The sequence below is a fragment of the Takifugu rubripes genome, chromosome 16, assembly GCF_901000725.2.
Source record: "Takifugu rubripes chromosome 16, fTakRub1.2, whole genome shotgun sequence".
In the NCBI taxonomy this organism is placed as follows: Eukaryota; Metazoa; Chordata; class Actinopteri; order Tetraodontiformes; family Tetraodontidae; genus Takifugu; species Takifugu rubripes.
Window position 1 is genome coordinate 3620519 of NC_042300.1, and position 18748 is coordinate 3639266.

The window sequence follows — 18748 nt, forward strand, 5'->3', positions numbered from 1 at the left end:
AAAAGGATGAAGTTAAAGTAGATGGTCAGCAATCGCTTTAGAATTGTGATATAATCTATATTACATTTTAAATACTACGTATGTTTTCACAATTTTTTATAGCGACATCTATGGCGTATTACAAGTAACATTTCGCGCCAAACCAGCTTTCACGTTTGCACTTCCGGGGCACAAACATGTATTTCCGGTATGAACTTCCCGTGTAAACAATGCGCCTAATTAGCGTTAGGATAAACACGCACGAACACATTGGTGTGTCGGGCTGTTCCACGTTGTAAACGCTGGTTTATAGCGATGGTAACAAATTAGTCCGAACACGCGAAACCTTTTCTCGTTATCCGAAGACGAAGCTGGAGTCTCGGAACCAGAGGGTAAAGAGTGTTTAGATTCCCTAAAGATCCAGACAGAGTTCTGCAAATAATAATGCTTGGCTGGTCTATACAGGCAGTGTTTTTAACGTTATTTCAGCAGACAGTTATATAACAGGTATCTAATTCTCCATGACTCTTCCTGATGGATCATTGGTTGCTCAGGTGTTGCTGGCTGTGCAGAGGGAGATGGACAGAGGTGAATCCCAGTTTATTGGGGACTGCTTCTTGCCAGTGGACATCTCTGTTGGTCAAGTCCGTCCTGATGCCACTCCTGTCATCAGGTTTGAGTCCACTGATGAAGAGGAGGAGAATGATATCAAAGACGAAGAGGGCATGTCATCTGAACCAGAGGTTTGTGTTTTCCCACAAGTCTATCTTTGATAACAGGCGTCACACACATGGGTACTGTTCTCTGCCGAGAACCCAGAAATGTTCGGGCGAATGTCAGGGAGGAAAAAACAAGCCAAAGTGTTTTGTTTGTCTCCTTCAGGGTCTCAGCAAAGCCCCAAGAAAAGGGTAAGAAACAGCGCCACGTGGAAGACGTCCACGTCTGTCCTGCTAATCTGTGTTTTTAATCTCAGTTTTCCTCTGACTGACAGGACTACGATCAAGCGGTACTCCAGATCAAGTGAGAACATTAACAGTGGAGTCAGTTTCAGACGCATCAGCATGCTTCAAATCTTCTTTTAATAACAAAGTGTTGCCTCATCGTTCACTAATGTGCTTGGATGTCACCATTGGCCGATCACAAGCTCCCAATTCTCAATTTAGCTTTACTACACATTGTTGTGTCAAATATGCTGTGATGGTTTCGCTGACTATAAAATCCAAACGCTAACTTGGTTGTCCAGAAATGTCTCTGCACCTGCTGACCCGCCGGTTCCTGCAGCTGATGCAGGAGGCCCCCGGTTGCTCAGTGGATCTCACCCACGTGACCAGAAGGCTTCAGACCCACCGCCGAAGACTTTATGACATCACCAGTACGCTGTACGGCATTCAGGTCATCGAGAAAGAGTCCAAAAACAGGGTCCGCTGGATGTACGTCAGGGAAAAGGGCGTTTCTGTGTGCACGTTGAGCCGCCTGTTACTTGTTCATTGTGTTAGCAGAGATGTTGGTTTGAAGCTGTTCTGATTCTCCTTCTTTTGCCTCCACAGAGGAAAACATCCAATCTCAGTGTTCCTCTCAAACAAGTGTACAGAGCTGCAAAGGCTAAAGCAGGTGGAGTCCACCTTAGATGGCCTCATCAAGCGTTGTGCCCAGCAGCTGTTCGACATGACGGATAACTTGAAATACTCCACATATCCTTGGGGACGCTTGTCATCCCTCTTCATTCATTGGAAGAGCATGAAAATTTTCCTTTACCTTTTATTCACGTGGGCCTACGTGACCCATGAGGACATCAGGCTCCTCCAGACCTTCCAGGAACAGACAGTGATAGCGGTCAGAGCTCCAGAGGAAAGCAAACTGGAGATCCCAGTTCCAACTGAGGTACGCAGCCCCACGCAGGCCACGAGAGCCCAACACATGCCCCGCCCCTTCCTGTAGCCCCCCTCCATGTTCTCTTGCGTCTGGGGCGTATTGTCTACGCTAATACTTGCTACGCTTGCTCGCACATCGATATTTGCTTGATCTACTTCTATATGAAGTGATTTTATATCAGTTGAATTTGTGATGGTGCTAATGGAGGAAGTGACATCATTCCTCTGATGCTGTGCTGCAGGACAGCATTCAGGTCCACCTGACGGCGAATCGGCAACCCTTCATTGTCCTGACCTGTGAGCTGGGTTCAGGTCATGACGCAGACGGCAGCGCCTGCTTCTTGGATCTGGAGGAGAGTCGGATCAGGACAAAAATACAGTCAACAGGTGTGAAACTGCTACTCTGGTTATTTAGCAACACCTTGCTAACTAAGCTAAAGTCTGCAATTGCCACTTCCTCTGGTGTCATCTTGAGTCTGGAGGTGTGCAGGAGTCGCCCCACAGTTTCAGTCCCCTCCTCACCTGTTCTCAGTCTACTTTAATCTGATCTGAAACTATCAGATAACAATTAAAAAGCCCTCACAAAGTTAGTTTGAACAACTGTTGCCGTGGTGACGACACAAATCATCGTCTCTGCTGACTTCATGAGGACGCTGTTTATAACACGTGTTAATAAATGTGTTATTTCCTAGATTCTCGCGGGTCTACGCAGGATATGTTGCCACTCCGCCACCAGGAGGCCCCGCACATCCTCACTTAGAATCAGCAAACTGCTTGAGCTGGTTTGCAGGTATGGATCACATGACTAAAACAATGCGCCACATCCTGTCAGGATGGTCCTATTGGGAGGGGGTGATCCGCTCTCTGCCAACCTCCGGGTGAATTGCTCGGCCTGATGGGAAATGCCCGCACGAGCCTTCGCAGTGAGGCATGGAGAAACTTGTCTCCATCTTCACATCTCACAGAGGGAGGATCTAATGCTCTAAATCAATCTTTATTTATATAGCGTCTTATACAATCAAAATTGTTTCAAGGCGCTTTCCAGAATCCCAGGGCCTGACCCCAGACAAGCAACAGTGGCAGGAAAAACTCCCCTTTAACAGGAAGAAACCTTGAGCAGGACCAGGCTCATGTAGGGGGGCCCTCCTGCTGATGGGGGGGCTGGGTAGAGAGGAGAGGAGAGGGAGAGGAGAGGGAGAGGAGAGGAGAGGAGAGGAGAGGAGAGGAGAGGAGAGGAGAGGAGAGGAGAGGAAACCATGACCCAGTGGGGTGACAGAGGCCTGTCAGGTGATCATGTTTCTGGACCCAAGCAGCCTTGGCCTATAACAGCATAGCTAAGATGTGACCTAACGATTAGTCGACCCCCTAAGTATGATAATTTGGCTGTCTATGATAGTAACTGGAACTAATGAATTAGTGATAATAAGCTTTTTCAAAGAGGAAGGTTTTAAGTCTGATCTTAAAAGTAGCAATGGAGTCAGCCTCCCGTACCTGGACAGGGAGCTGGTTCCATAGCAGGGGGCCTGGTAGCTAAATGCTCAGCCCCCCATTCTACTCCTAGAGACTCTGGGGACTACAAGTAGACCAGCATTCTGAGAGCGGAGCGGTCTATTGGGCTGGTAAGGTGTCACTAGCTCCTCCAGGTAGGATGGAGCTAGGCCTTTACAGGAGTTATGTGATCTCTTTTGTCAATACCTGTCAGAACTCTGGCTGCAGCATTTTGGATCAGCTGGAGGCTTCTTAAAGAGTTGTTTGGACGCCCTGATAATAAAGAGTTACAGTAGTCCAGCCTGGAAGTAACAAATGCATGAACTAACGTTTCAGCATCAGGCCGCGTCAGTAGCTTCCTGATCTTTGTGATGTTCCTCAGGTGAAAAAAGGCACTTCTAGAGACTAATTTAATGTGTGAGTTGAAGGAGAGATTTTGATCTAGATTCCCTTCCCTTCAACAGTTGGACTCGGACCTGATACAGCCATCAAAGCTCAGATCCAGACCACAGGATTTGGACACGTGGTCCTGATTGAGTTTGGGGAAATTCCATTTTTGCCCCGAAGCCCAGCATTTATTGGCTGAATGTAAAGGGTTGAAGAACTGATCCCTGAAGAATGCCATCTTACAGCCACAGGACTGGATCTGAAGCTTCAGATGATCACAGCACCAGTTGAAGCTACTGACCTGTGTTGAATCTTCTGACATTTGAGTCGTTCCCAGGTGGGGTTTTTATTCTGGCTCTGTGGTTTCTGTCTGACATTGGTTTGAATTAGATTAAAAGAGGTTTTTTAAGGATGTAGCGAGCGTTTGTGTTCCTGCTGATGCTGCCGCTCTGGCTCTGCTCAGAGGTGCCGCCGAGGCACACCTGCATTCACCAGCGCCTCCTCTGTGCCCGTTCATCCACCTGGCAGGTGTTTCATCTCCAGATGCAGATTAAGCCTGATGAGACACGTGCACGTGCGCAGAACAAACACTCAACCGTGCAGTTTTATCTGTGGAGGCCCTGCGGCTGCACGCTCTCAGATAATCCTGCACGTTCTGCCGGTTTCATCCCCCTTTTTGTTTAATCAGAGCGTTTAAATTCCCTCTAAAAAATGATGATTTCTCCAAATGTGAAATTAGTCTTTTATTCAGCTCCATGAAAAACAAAAGGAGGAAAAGAGAAAAGTGCCACCCAAAGAAAACAGTTCCACCAGTCCCTTCCTGAAGGTTCCCTTCTGAAACTCCAAAGTCTTAAACCCAGCACACACAATAACTTAACTGTATAATTTAAGGTCATTCGATAGTATATGGTTGTATAGATTCTATAGGCACTCAGAACCAACATAATGAGGAGTTTCCCAGTGTGAGACGACTGGCAGCAGGACATCAGGTTATTCATGGTCTCCACCTTCAGCCCCTGGTTGGGCAGGAGACCCCCGTCCCCTTCAGACCACAGTACCCATCAGGGATTTTGTTCAGGTACTGCTGGTGATAATCCTCAGCGTAGTAGAACGGTTTGGCTTCTGCGATCTCGGTGGTGATGGGTCCGAAACCGCTCTCTGACAGAACCTGAGGGAAGAACAAAGTTCCGTTTATCTCAGCATGAGCTCAAATGAGCTGAGCAAACCCGGGGCGGCTGCTTTGTCTCTGCTCGTATATTCAGACGAAGCTTTAGGCTGCTGCACATGTTCTGGCGCCGCCGTCCTTGTTTAGAAGCTATTAAAGTTTCATGCCGCTTTATTTACTGCCTGCGCGGCTTCAATATTGAATGCGCCATGTAATTTTTATGACTGCGGCTCTGCAGGAGACGACGACCCAGAACAGGATGTAAAGACTCAGTCTTTCCTTCTTCTTGCCTGCAGTGATACAATATTTATCCGTGCACGTATTTTGTGTTTGTGGCTCGCAGTTGTCCTTCTGCGCCCTCACTCCACTGCACTGCGGTTTCCAGCCACCAGAGGGCGCTGCTACGGCCAGACCGGCTTAACGTTCAGTTTTCCATCTCATACAGAAGCAAAAAGAAGCCAGCAGCTCTTCCTCCTCTGACGTGGTGTCCATGGTGCCCAGTTAAGCTCCCAGCATCCCCGGCGCTACAGCGATGTCCAGGAGTTATGGATGTGTGTTATTGTGACGTTATCACCATCTAAATGCTGCCTTTGTAGGTTCTTAAGGGGAATTTAAAAATGTCTGCACACTAAATGGGGTGACGGTTCTGTTTAAAGGTGCCTTCCAGTAAAATTAAAGTGGTGCTGATGTTAATTCAACCCATTCAATCAAATGTGAATCCATCTTTTTAATTTAAGCTGCGTTTACCGGCTGTTTCAGCTGCAGTCATGAACGCCGCTGACAGGTTCAGTACAAACTGCACATTAAGGGCAGAGCAGCACCGTTGAGATCCACGCGCTACCGTCAGCCGTGGTTATTAATATAGCTGCTGCTGCTGCTGCTGCTGCTGCGAACACATCCCCAGTTTGAGTTGAAATACAAGAAAGCTTTGGTTTATTTATAGAAAGACGAAGAGACCGGAGGTGGTGCTGTGTAATTTCACACACTGATGCCTCCAACAGTTAGAGGGGTAATTGTTGCCAAACCATTTTAACTTCATTGACGTTGGCGCTCGAAACTCGTTAAAGGAAATGTCAGCAAACAAACCTGATGAGTCAGAGATGCTGTGTAAGAAAACACAAGAGCAACATAAAACAGCTAATATTAGAGACTTAATGGGCAGTGGTCGCTCACTCACACACACACACACACACACCTAACGTCCTGTGTCAACATCACAAGGACAAGAATCTGATCCACCAAGAATTTTAAACCGGCATTTGGACCCATGTTATGACCCCAACGACTCTTTCCAACATCAGAACCTCATTAAAGGTCAGTAAACTGGTGAAATCCTTCCAGAACCACCTTCAAAACATCCCAGATAATAAATGCTCCATATTTCTCCCAGATTCCACCCCAAACGGCTGGTTTTCCAGCGTCTCCTCGGTCTTCCAGAGTGGCCACGTTAGCAGCCTGCTAAAAATGCATAATTTACATCCTTTCATTTGCATGTCAGAGACGGAGATTTCTCATTTGAAATGCAAAATACCTTGACTGCACTGGTAAAGCAAAGAAATGTGAACAATGCTGATAAGCTGCCATGAGAGGAGAGGAAATATTTAAACAGGGAAGAAACTGACACGTTCAGAAATACTGGAGCCAATGGTTCCAGACAGCAGAGACAGGAAACAGTAGACAGACATGAATGTTTGAAAAGAATGTTTATCAGGAAGAAAAGATGCCAGAGAAATGAGCACTCTCTCTCTCACACACACACGCACACACGCACACACGCACACAGTGTTTTACCTCCACCTGCCATTTTGATGCAGTGCTCATCCTAATGATGGGCCGAAGGCAAAAGAAGAGTAGGGTGGAAACCACTGACATCAACAAGATAATGTTCTGTTGTACCTTAGACACACACACACGCGCGCACACACACCCTGAAGATCACTCCCTGTGTGAACAACACAATCAAGCCAGGCAGCTCAGTGAAGCTCATCAATACTCTGACACCACCTTAATCTCTCTCTCATCACTTCACCTCTTTCTCATCTGCTTTTTTAACATATCAAATTTGTCTGGAATGGAAAGAAAAACATAAACAGCGCGTTGACGCGACAACAAAGAAGAGCTACAGAGGAAGGTAATAAGAGTTGGTCCCAGAGGACAACGTCACAGTCCAGGCTAATGGTGAAGACAGCTTGGTGTAAGATCATCCATCCATCATCCCACCCACCCACACACACCCACCCACACACACACACACGCAGAACCAGAGAAACGGACTCCAGTGAACACACTGACAGTTGCAGTGTGAAGACGTTAGCAGGAACAGAAAACCTTGTCTCCACAGGAAGGTTTATGGGAGCAGGTTTACACACGTTAAAGCTTCAGCGCAAACAGTGTTAGAAATGTGAGGGGACGGACGTTTAATCTGAACACCAGTGAGGCCCAGTTTGCAACTAAAGCGATTTCAGCAGAGGACAGATTTAAGGCCCAGATGGTTTGGCATAGATTGTGTTTGCTATAGGCCAATGGCACACACACACACACACACACACACACTCACACAGATGGGAGAGGGTGGGGAGAGACAATCTGGTGAGAAAAAAAAGATGACGAAGGAAAGCAAACCTAGAAAGATTGAAGGAAAGATAAAGAGAAACAGTATCGACTGTATCTGTTGAGCAGAAAAACACAGATTAAAGAGGCGAAGAGCAAAAACACACACACACTCACACACACTCACACACAGCTACATGTCATCATCTCTGGGAGCAGAGCAGCTGCTCTGGTCTCAGTCAGGAGGCTTTGCTGCATCTCTGAGGTATGGAACATCTCATCAGAAATATCAGTTTGGCCTCATTTAAATCGGTGAGATGAGACGTTGATTGTTGTCTTCCTGCATCCCACCACCGGGGGGCGGCTCACAGCCAACCTTTGGTTGCCTTAGGTGCCTAATTATAAATATTCAGATGATGAATGAACAGTTTTCAGATCAAGGAGATAAAGATGCTTCCCAAGCTGATGGTGTAACTTTTTTAAAATGTCTGTGTTAAATTATTAATTTCTATGCATTCTAATATATTTAAAATGTATAAAACCAAATAAATGTTTGTTCTATCCGATCATTTGTTCCAGTTTGAGGCTGAAGAAACGATGGATGTGAAATAGAGAGAGCGAGAGAGAGAGACTTCAGGATTCTGATAACAGGAACAAATATTTGGACGGATAAGGAGGGACGAACAAAGGGAAAAAACTGGAAACTAGAGAATAAAAGAGAAACCTCGTTCTCAGTTTCTATGGTAACGGCTCTGTTGGTGGGTTGGTGGTGCAGAAGTCTCAGCAGGCGAGAAGTGAGCAGAGCGAACGTATGAACGTTTGTTTGCACGTGTAGACTTTTAAACATATGGGCACGACTGAGCAAAAGAGGCATGCTGGGAAACGTAGTCAAAGAAGGGAGGAAGGAAAGGAGAGCACCTTCTGGTATTGATCTTTGGAGGCCAGAGCTTCCTCCAGCTGCTGCTGCGTGTAGGTGTAGATGGCGGAGCGATATGTGGTCCCCATATCGTTGCCCTGCCGCATCCCTGAACACACACACACACACACACACACACACACAAACAAAGGCTTTAGTCCTTTGCTGGCAGGAGAACATCTACAGCTGACGATGCTTCCAAACACATTCTGCATCTCTGTTGGCAGAACAGTGGCTGCATTTTCAGCAAGTGTCCTGGTGTTTTTATTATCCGTGTCTGCTCGTCAGCCTGTCAGCCACCATGTTTGCTAAACTCAAAGATCTGAGAGCCAAAATCTGCATCTGTTAATCCTTCTCTCGGGAGCTTATCTGCTTTTGATCACAGCCTCGGTGCTTCTGCTCACGGCTGCGTTTCAGCTTCAGCTTACATTCATTCCTGTCTCTTCTTCCCACACTTGCACGGTGGATACATGCTAACGTCATTCACCCATCGTGTTTTATACGTCACCGTTTTGGTCCGATATCCTGTAAACGTAGATCTGATACTGAGGGGTCAGAGGTCATTGTGGAGCCCCCCTCTCCTCTATCAGTGCAGGCTGACCTCTGACCCCTCAGTTTGGGATCAACATCCTCAGGGTAGTGGACCAATAACATGGGAGGGCTGTACCTTGAGTCGGGTCGTGACTCTCCCAGAAAACCTTCAGCAGGTTGGCAAAGCTGATCTTGTCGGGGTAGAAGACGACTCTGACCACCTCCGTGTGTCCTGTCATGCCTGCAACATACAACATCTGTGGGTTCTCCTGTGTCCGCCGGCGGTGGGTTTGTCGGTGAACCCCGCGGCAGCCACAGAGCTCGTCTGGGCCGCCGAGCGTCGGGACCAGAACATTTTTCTTTTCAGCTTCAGTTTTAACCGTGAATCCAAACATCCGTCCTCAGTCAGCAAACAGTCTGCAGCAGGCCTCAGTAATGAGCGTGACCCGTTCCTTCACCTCGACGTCTCCCTCTGTGACTTATTCCTTTTTTAATATAAATAGTTCTGGATTCTTACAGCAGATATTGCTGAGCGGAGCCAAAGCTGCGCTCGATATTAAACAAATGCCTCAGTGAGCCGATCTCAGAGGAATAAATTGATCCAGGACAGGACGAGGCATGAAGACGATGCTGGAGGCAGAACAGAGACATGAAGACCTGCGACGTGTCAGCCAGAAGAACCTACTCAGAGGAGGGTTTTTATGTTGAGACTGTAAAGCTGTATATTTCATCTTGGAGTTCCTCCATCTTGTGGTGTGTGGAACGTTTAGCAGCTTTAGCTTTAGCATTGTTCGGCTCGCTGTGATGGCGTCCCTGCTAATCTAGGATCTTTCAGAGATGTTAAACGGGCGGCGCTGCAGGTAGGACAGCATCACTTTGTGCTGACCAGCTGGAGGAATCACTGGGAGGTCTGGACACTCATCACACCCCATCACACCATCAGGGCCTGCTCCATAGTCTTACAACAATAGGACCTGGGGGAAATTATTCAATCTCTTTATTAGGTCTTGATTTTCCACACTGTACCGGCTCTCTGTGGGCAACACGCAGCCAATATTACTCTTTTTTTAAAGCAGAAAAAAAAGTCTTAATTTATCCCACCGTGCAGAAATCTGCTGCATCAAACTGGCCTCCGGTAAAACGCATCACTAAATCGGTGATTTAAATTAAACACAATCAGCAGCTGCATTGTAACAGTTGCGGTTTTATAGACCTGGGTGGATCCGCAGCGTGAGGTATGCATGTTGTTACTTGCTGGTACCGTTCATGATCAGTGAATGAATAAATGCTAACAGCTTAGCTGACTATGTTACTCAGAGAAACATTGTGGCTCTCCAGGACAAATGATTCTCTACCAGCCCTGGAACTGCTAATGAACTGCATCCCTCTCATTACATATGCATGAATTCAGCATATTTCAGGTAATAAATCATTAAGGAGGAGCAGAAGTGGTGTGTAGTGTTGGCCTCACTATCTCACTACTGACTTGGTTTTTATGCTGCTGCCATAATCCAGAGTTGGTACTGTTCTGATCAAAGGAAACTGAAACAGCGTATAAAGTTAAAGCCATATTCAACAACCAGTTTACCTTTGTAGCTACAGCACCTACCTGTACAGACTTCTTTGTAGGTGGGATTAGGTGTGTACCCTCCTGAGTAGCCCACCTGGGTGGAATAAACTCCCTTCTCTCTCCAGAGTTTCCTCTCTGCACCCCAGAAACAGCCCATACCTTCAAAAACCATGAGAAGACTGTTTTTATAATGCACACACTGACACCAGTCCAGAGCTTTCAAACGCGCTGATGTGCACGGGCTGTGGCCGCAGCATGCAGAAGGCCCGAACATGCACAGGAGGAAGAGTCCAACGTACCAAACATGACCATCTCTGTTCCCTCTGGGAAAGGCGGAAGAGTCTTGTTGCCGTTCACGTCATGTTTGGCTGCGAGGGGATGACAAACGAGGAGGAGAATTTAAGATCTGCAGTCAGTCATGAGAGACGACCCCAGATAGATCAGCTCACAGTTGAGGGCAGTCAAAGCTTCCGTATTTAGCTCCAAACATGAGCTTAATCAACCTGACACCAGGTGTAGATGAAGACAAGTATGTGTGTGTGTGTGTGTGTGTGTGTGTGTGTGTGTGAGAGAGAGAGAGAGAGAGTGTGTGTGAGCGTGCTTACAGATGGCTGGATCTACAATGAATCTGTGGGGGAGGGAAATGATTTCAACTAAATGAGATGAGGTGGAATGAGAATGAACCCAACAGCTGGAATCCTCCAGCCCCCTCTGCAACCCCCCCACATGCATCACCACAGACGTGCACACGTGCACACTGGTGTGGCCTTCACTAACTAAGCCTACATATCTGAATCTGCCCAGATCAAATCCTACAGATTATTAGAAAAGGATGAGACCGTCCCGGCGCTCTACCTGCGCAGGTGTCTCCATTAGCTTTAGCTCTGGGGTGCACCTGATGGCGCTACAGCACCAACCTGCTCAGGCACCACCGCTATCACCGTTTGTGAGCGCACGAGGCCCGGCAACACGCTACTGAATAATACAAAAATAAATGCTGAAAAAAAAAGGGTTCCGTTCTTGTAGGTTTCGTCTCTGAAGTCAGAGCAGAACTGAGGACAAGCATTTAAATATGTATTCAGTTAAGACGAAGAACTATATTTGACACCTTTTCAGAAGCGCTCATTAATATCCTGTGGTTATCTTCGCTTTCACACAAACCCTTTCTGACGCTCGGGACGTGTGGAGTCATTATTAAAGTTCTGACACACCTTCTCTCTGAAGCTCTTATCACCCCGCAAGCAGACAAACACCTTCTGTTGATTAATTGAAATCATATTCTTACACACAGTCCAATAGAGCCGCTAGAGGATCGGTCGGTCGCTCGGTCGGTCGGTCGCTCGGTCGGTCGCTCGGTCGGTCGGTCGGTCGGTCGGTCTGTCCATGTTTCTGCCTGCTAATTCATTATCTTTTATTTGGCAGAAACAGTAGTGAAAGAGGTTATAAAACACTTCAGGACACTTCACCTCAAACAGAGTGTGTGTGTGTGTGTGTGTGTGTGTGTGTGTGTGTGTGTGTGTGTGTGTGTAAAACCAGTCACCCTCCCGGTCCTGAAATGCTGTCAGAATAATAAGCTCGATCACTGAACAGGCCTTTATCCAGGTCGACACATCTGTGACACACACACACACACACACACGCACACACACACACACACACACACACACACACACACACACACACACACACACACACACACACACACACAGCTCCATTAGTGCTGCTCTATTTCGGCTGAGGCCTACATGTATGTGATGTCAGGCTGCTGCTCTTTCATCTTTTGTGCGTTATCACGCTTGAATATTTCAGCAGCAAACAAAGTGAAACACACCGAGGACGAAGCAAAAGCAGATCAATAATCAATAATCGATGGAGATGATCCGTCTCCCAGTCCTCCATCAGCAGGTTCTGAGTCTCTTTGTCCTCTGCTCCTCTCCTGGAGACATAATCTGCTGGATCAGACCTGCGTCTCTCACCGAAGCTCCTCCCAGAGCTGACAGTGATAAATGAAAGGGTGCAGCTAATGTGAGGATAGGGGATATTGAACAGTGTACACACACACACACACACACACACGCACACACACACACACACACACAAACACACACATTGAAGAAATTGCTCCAACTGCTCTGCAATTAGATCTACAAAGTAAGCTCCCTCCACCCTCCTCCAGCATCTCGTCCCTGATTGCCTGCTTTCTTCATCTTCCTCCTCCTCCTCCTCCTCATCTCTCCATTTCTTTCCCTCTCTCACCATCTGAGCCCCTCAATCAGCTTCACTGATTGCCGTCCTTGTGGGGTTTTTTTTTATTACGTCGGCTCCTCATTACAGGCGATGGCGTTAACGTCTGCGGCTACATCAGCCTGATTTTAGGGATCTGAGGGCCGAGGTTGTTGAGGAGGTGCACGTGAGGAGGTGCACGTGAGCAGGACAGCTCGTTGCACAGAAGCAATTCTGTCACCATCAACCACCGCCGGTCTCACTGCACTACTGAGGACATTAGCGTATGCTCACGTGGAAGGATGCCAGATGGAAAAAACGGGAGGAACCATTATTCTTCGGTGGTTTTGGGGAAGCTTAAAGCAGGTGAACGGTGATCCAACGCTCCGCTGGCTGAGCAACAGCAGGAGCCCAAACACCCTCTCTGAGGTCAAGTAAAGGTCAGAGCTGGAGCTGACCGACGCCGCTGCGGGAGGATTCAACTCCGATTTTACTGAAACTAACTTAAAATCTTTAAAAAAAAGAACGCATGTGTGTTGGAGGACACACACATAGACATGGGGAGGTTTTGAGTTCAAGCCCCCGGAGACGCTACAGGGGAGATTCTCCTGGTCTGCATGAGATGTTACAACCTTCGCTCCTCCAGCTTTGGGCACCAAACTGGGCCAAAGGATCCAGGAAATAGCACAAAGGTCGAGAAGTGATGACGGTTGTCGATCTGGAATTGATTCTAATTCTGATGTCACAGGAGCCACGAGCCAACAGCTCTGCGATCTGGGATGGAACAGGCGACCTGCTGGCCAATACCAGTTCAAACTATTTCCCTCCTGGTTGGCTCTTTCACAAGCACAGAGACCTTGAAATGAATCAACAGAATTCTGAAAGTTCACTGTCTGAGTCCAAAGTCTGGCTCGGTCGACCACCTGAAGCAGCTGCAGCGATGCTGCTCCAGCTCTTCTGAATAACAGCTTCACAAACCTCTGGGACGGCGGCGTTGGCGCGCAGACGATGTTGGTTCCTTTAAAGAAGCTACAGCCTGTTGATTCGGTTCAACCTACGTGGTCGGTCGGTCCGATGCTCAGGTCCAACGCGTCTCAGGCAAAACATCCTTTAAAATCTGCTTTTCTGTCCTTTTCACAACAGTTTTCGCTCGCCCCAAAAAAGCACTTTTCCTCTCATCGCTCTTGCACAAGCAGAACCTGTCCCGGTCCGGCACGGCGAGCGCCACCAGCGCGCCAGGATGTGGCGCCGCAGCCCTGATCCAGTTAGACAAAGGAAGGAAACTCTGCCAGTCCTCAGAACTGAAGGCTCGTCCACTCTGCTCCCTCGCTCTCTTTCCACCAGCATTTCTGTGATCTTTGGCGATGCTCCAGGGTGTCTGATGCTCTCTGCAAACTCTTCCCCCATCTTCTTTTGTATGTGGACCCCCCCCTTCCCTCCAGTCCACCCCATAAAGCATACTGGACACCCTGGGACATTTTAAATCTCCAAAATAAACCCGTCCTCTTAACGCTGGCACCCATTTTTCTTACCTTCTGGAGAATGTTGGGGGGTAAGGAGTGATTCCGTGTGTGTGTGTGTGTGTGTGTGTGTGTGTTTTGTGCCAATGCAGGTCTGTTCATCGTGTGCCAGATTTCTGCCCCCTCACTTGTAATCAAGAGGGGCAGATCGGTGCCAACTGCTCTGCCTGCCAACTCTTGCTGCCCTGTGTCCGTTTGTTCACGCACTAAAGTCACAAAACAGGTGCGGCTCTTTTACACGCTCCCAAAAAGAGCTGCCATCATATTTGAGGGTAAACACAATCAAGCTGCAAGTATTTACCGCTGGCGCCTGAAATACTGCGTTTCAGGACACTTTGGTAAACAAAGTTCCAAGAATATTTTGACTATAAATGGTCAGAATTCTACTTTTATTAGTTTGGACGACCGGAAAAGCAACCCTTCCAATCCTGACACCTCAATGTCAAAATAAAAACCATACAATTCTAAGACACCTACTTATTTACCGTTTTCCTGTCTTGGGACGGATAAACGTCTTTAATGCCGCAGCCGCAGGTCATAGCATAAGTAATGCTAAAAGCTTGTTCACCACACATTTTGTCTGAAGTTTATATTTCCTGATCGATTTCCTCACAAAATACCAGTCGACGGTTTTCCGATTCTGCTCGGCTCTTCTCGGCAATTTCCGGAACTGTCATCAAAACTATTACCAAAACTGAATTTACAGTGGGATTTATTCTACAGCTGTATGGAAGATTGTGTAACGATGGTACTTTAACCTTCCAGAAACCATTCGCATCTTTAAACTATTTTTATGACTCTATTCTAAGACTCTATTATCCACCTGCGGATGGTTAAACTTCCCCCGCTTTGCTAGGCTAACGTTAGCATTCTACGCTAGCAGCCTGGTTCTTACCGGCGACGTTCATGCTGTCAGCCCGGCCGGAAAGAGCCGTTTCTGGGGTGGGCAGCTGAGCTTTGGAGGACATGTCTCCCATTCGACTGTACACCAAATGACGAAAGATGAGCCGCAGCCTGGAGGGAGTAAGCATTGGGGAGCGGCCACCGAGGCTCAGGTCGTCTCAGCTACGTAACATTGAAATGTAACAGTTGTGTAATTCTCCCACGTGTTCATGAACTATAAACGCGTCAACAACAACAACAGCTTCCCTGAAATCATTGATTTCAGGTCTGTTCAACCGTAATAAACATCTAACCTGTCCTGTATAGATAAGAAAACGCTTTGAGAGTTATTACATGTGGTGGACTGTAAAGTAAAATTTCAAACAAGACGTGTTTGTTATTATTTTTCCGAAATGAGTTCAAATTACAACTGCAACCGCAAGTTTTACCGTGTAAAATTTATAAAACACAAAAGACAAATACCAATCAAGGAAAGTCCATATTTAGTTATTAAGCAATACGTGAGTTTCAACATTATTCCTTTGTGTCAATATTTCCGTTGAATTAACACATGAGGAGAAAATGAAGAAATCTTAAGTGACTTTCAGCCTTGTTTTTGCGCTGAGGGTTTACTTTAATTCCATTTATCCAAATTAATGTTTTGTTTTTTTTAAATTATCATTACTTGGCACTTTAACATTCAATAAAAGAGTCAAATAATGTTAGACTGAAACAAGAGCACCGTTGAGGACAGTGATGGTGGTTGGTGTGGCGGTAACGGTCCGGTCCAAAGAGACCATCGATCCAGATGATGAGCCACATGAAGGCACCCAGGATTGAAGCTGCTCATGATGGAAACCTTATCTTAATTCTCAGATTAAGCCTGCATGGAGGTGTCAGAAATCAGCAATTCAGCCTGTGCATGCTTCCACGCCAGCGCTGCAGACCACATCTGTCATCAACAGCATCATTCTGCTCTCCTGGACCTGAAAACATGGAGGTCAGTGAACAAAAAGCTCAAAACTGAAAGTTTGTCCGGAAAAAAACAAGATTTTTTTAACTGGAAATGTCATTTAAAAGCGACACCTGTGCTGGTGGGGCTGATTCAGCTAATCACCGACAAGCAGCTTCACACAAGCTGGAAAATGTGATGTTCTTGTTGCACGGCTAAGGTCCCGTCGAATACTTTAACGTGTTTATTTATTTGTCTTCAAAATGAAGCCAAATATCAACATTTCTTTTGAAAGAGCCTCATTGCTAAACTAGCTTAGCATAGTTAGCTTTGCCTCTGGGCTGATGTGTGTTGAAATATCTGGCGTCTTGAGCAAAGAGCAGCATTAGAAAAGACCAGGTGTGTGTTGGAGAACACGGTTGGGGCATGTCCACGGAGCGTGTCCTCCACCCAGGGAAGATGGGATCCAGCCCCGGGATGAGAGGCCCCCCTCCCTCCCAGGATGCTCTGCAGCAGCATCTGGACCGTTAATGGCAGCTGAGCTGGACTGGACCCTGGTTCACCATCATCGGGCTGGAGTTGAGCTGAAGATGAAAAATAAATAAATAAAAACGCCCCCCCCCCCCTCCCTCTCTCCCTCTCTTCGGTGGATCTCCCCTCCTCCTCCCCCCTTCTCTCCCTCTGACTGCGCCCAACTTCTCTCGCTCCATCCATTCAGCTCCTGTATCCCTCCCGTTTGCACGCACTCGCGCTCAGAACGCGCTTTTTGGCGCTTTCGGGACGTCGCGAGGCTCCGAAACTCTTCTGGATTTGGACTATTTGTGCTCGACGGCCTCGTCAGCGTCAGGCCCGTTGTTTTATTTCGTTTGATCCGTTTCCGCTTCGGAGGAAGGACGATCCGACCTCCGCGTCATCCTCAGCATCCATCTGCATCCTCAGCATCCCTGAGCGGAGCTCCAGCGGACCGGGCTGCGCACTCACACCCAGCCGCTTCACAACCTTCTGCCAGCGGTCCTCCTCAACCTCCGTCTGCGTGTTTTCACGCTGCATTCGATCGGTATTATTTAAAAAGAGAGGGAGGGAGACCTCCAAGCTGCGCCATTTATGCTGCACCCTCCACAGAAAGGTATTGTCTGTCATTTATCATTTTTCACCAACATGAAGGCCTCGAGGTTTCACTTTAATCCCGGATTATTTCCGGCCTCTTTCTTGCGCGCTGAATCCGCTCCTGCAGCAGCCGCAGTGCATGTGCGCTGCGGAACCTCTTATTGATGCTTCTCCTTCAGATGATCGGGAAACACACCCAAACCCTGTAACACACACACACACACACACACACACACACACACTCGCGCGCGCGCGTTGATTACATAAAACAGCAAACTAAACCGTTGGCGTTAGATTATTGTGATCCGATATCCTTCCGCCTGCTGAATTTCATATTTGATTCATTTAGGATCCCAAACAGCGCGACCCCCACAAAGGACCCCCCCCCCCCCCCCCTCCACCCTCTATGCATTAGCCTACATGAGCTATCTGGGTCATTAGCATTTCTACGGGTAATGAGGCTGCAGATGGGTCCATCTCTCCATCATGACTCTGCCGGGGAGCCTCTGAGCAGCATCTGTGCTCTAAGGTGTTAGAGAATAAATGTTGTTTTTTTTCTTTTGGTGGTGGTGGTGGTGGTGGTGGGGGGGGGGGGGGGGGGGGGTGCTGCGGCCTCTCGGGGGGTAGAAGCATCATCTTCAGCTGCAGCAGCCGCATGTGTCATTAATGCAGTGCTCCATAAGAACGCGCATTACGGCTGCTGCTGCCTGATAATGGAGGCTAATGCTTTAATGGTCTGCAGTGCTGCCTGAAGGAGCATGCTGGTACACCCCCCCCCCCCCCCCCCCCCCCCCCTCCACCTCCACCCACAAAGCTGCGTCTTTGCATCACTTTAAATCGCTGTCCTCCTTTAATCCTCCAAGAAGCCCTGAACGGTGTCACTTTCCTCTCCCGGAGCATGAAAATGAGCCGAGCCGCTCATCCTGGTGAGCATCATCCCGGAGCACAAACATCAAAGAGGTTCCAATTCTGCAGGAACCCCGGAGAAACTGTCAGACGTGCGTGACCAGCGCTGAACGCAGCAGCAGGGCGCCCTCATCCACCTGCAGCCGTCCGATTTGGGCTCTTTACAGCTTTTGTCCTTGGAGGTCAGCAGGAGACAGTTAATAACAGATGACACGGACGCGCGCGCGCGCGCACGTCCATACCTACACACTCTGACAGAACACTGCAGCTCAGAAACGAGCTGAGGAACATGATGTTCGGGCTGTAGCTCAGCCTCTAGAAGAATCTGAATCATTTCCACCTGGCTAACGTAAATGTGTTTGGAAGTCAACTCGTTACAGGAAGTCAATAAAGCGGATTTTGGCAGGTTTAGAGAAGCAGAGAATTCCAGAATGCACCAGGTGACGACAGCTGGTCTCTCCTCGTGTTCACAGCGGACCTTGATTTAAATGTCCATACAATTAAGGCACGCGGTGAATGCCAAGAGAGCAGCTGATAGACAGCACGTCCTGGAGGACAACTTCCACATTCCCCGTTTTTATGTGAGGAAAGAACGGCAAGAGCCTGGCGTAGTACCGCTAACGGCCACCAGTGGCCGCGCCTTCATCCCGTTTGAAGTTCCTTCGGGATTTTAAAAGATCTTTGATGTTTGTGTTGTTTCT

The 18748-nt window shown here is 47.8% G+C and overlaps 2 protein-coding genes and 1 non-coding gene across 4 annotated transcripts; 2 read left to right on the forward strand and 1 right to left on the reverse strand.

Moving 5' to 3' along the window:
* The first annotated feature begins 170 nt into the window (after positions 1-170).
* Positions 171-5602, forward strand: LOC101075758 (transcription factor E2F6-like). Of its 2 annotated transcripts, XR_003891354.1 has the most exons (11): positions 171-371; positions 534-722; positions 862-887; positions 971-999; positions 1223-1409; positions 1527-1670; positions 1746-1860; positions 2093-2237; positions 2543-2640; positions 3803-4062; positions 5336-5602. XR_003891354.1 is itself a non-coding variant. In XM_011611774.2 (10 exons), the coding sequence occupies exons 2-9, from the start codon at positions 558-560 to the stop codon at positions 2608-2610; spliced, it is 879 nt and encodes a 292-aa protein (XP_011610076.2). In that variant the 5' UTR covers positions 171-371; positions 534-557; the 3' UTR covers positions 2611-2640; positions 3803-4140. The 2 variants fall into 2 exon arrangements, 1 of the variants encoding a protein (XP_011610076.2); XM_011611774.2 differs by lacking the exon at positions 5336-5602 and having other exon boundaries at positions 3803-4140.
* On the reverse strand, positions 4454-15244 carry msraa (methionine sulfoxide reductase Aa). The gene is made up of 6 exons (XM_011611773.2): positions 15096-15244; positions 10757-10825; positions 10497-10616; positions 9024-9128; positions 8359-8465; positions 4454-4893 (listed from the first exon to the last, which is right to left on the reverse strand). The coding sequence occupies exons 1-6, from the start codon at positions 15229-15231 to the stop codon at positions 4735-4737; spliced, it is 696 nt and encodes a 231-aa protein (XP_011610075.2). The 5' UTR covers positions 15232-15244; the 3' UTR covers positions 4454-4734.
* A 3253-nt stretch (positions 15245-18497) lies between these two features.
* Positions 18498-18575, forward strand: mir124-2 (microRNA mir-124-2). The gene has a single exon (NR_105348.1). It is a non-coding gene; the product is annotated as a microRNA mir-124-2 (primary transcript).
* The last annotated feature ends 173 nt before the right edge of the window (positions 18576-18748 follow it).

Bases quoted from the DNA above. Each gene is read 5' to 3' on its own strand.
- LOC101075758 (XM_011611774.2), top strand. From the start codon at position 558: ATGGACAGAGGTGAATCCCAGTTTATTGGGGACTGCTTCTTGCCAGTG. The intron at 1,861-2,092 runs GTACGCAGCCCC...GCTGTGCTGCAG, and splicing joins AGATCCCAGTTCCAACTGAG to GACAGCATTCAGGTCCACCT. The intron at 2,238-2,542 runs GTGTGAAACTGC...GTTATTTCCTAG, and splicing joins GACAAAAATACAGTCAACAG to ATTCTCGCGGGTCTACGCAG.
- msraa (XM_011611773.2), bottom strand. From the start codon at position 15,231: ATGCTTACTCCCTCCAGGCTGCGGCTCATCTTTCGTCATTTGGTGTAC. The intron at 10,617-10,756 runs GTACGTTGGACT...TGGTTTTTGAAG, and splicing joins AACAGAGATGGTCATGTTTG to GTATGGGCTGTTTCTGGGGT. The intron at 8,466-9,023 runs GTACAGCCCTCC...GTGTGTGTTCAG, and splicing joins GAGTCACGACCCGACTCAAG to GGATGCGGCAGGGCAACGAT.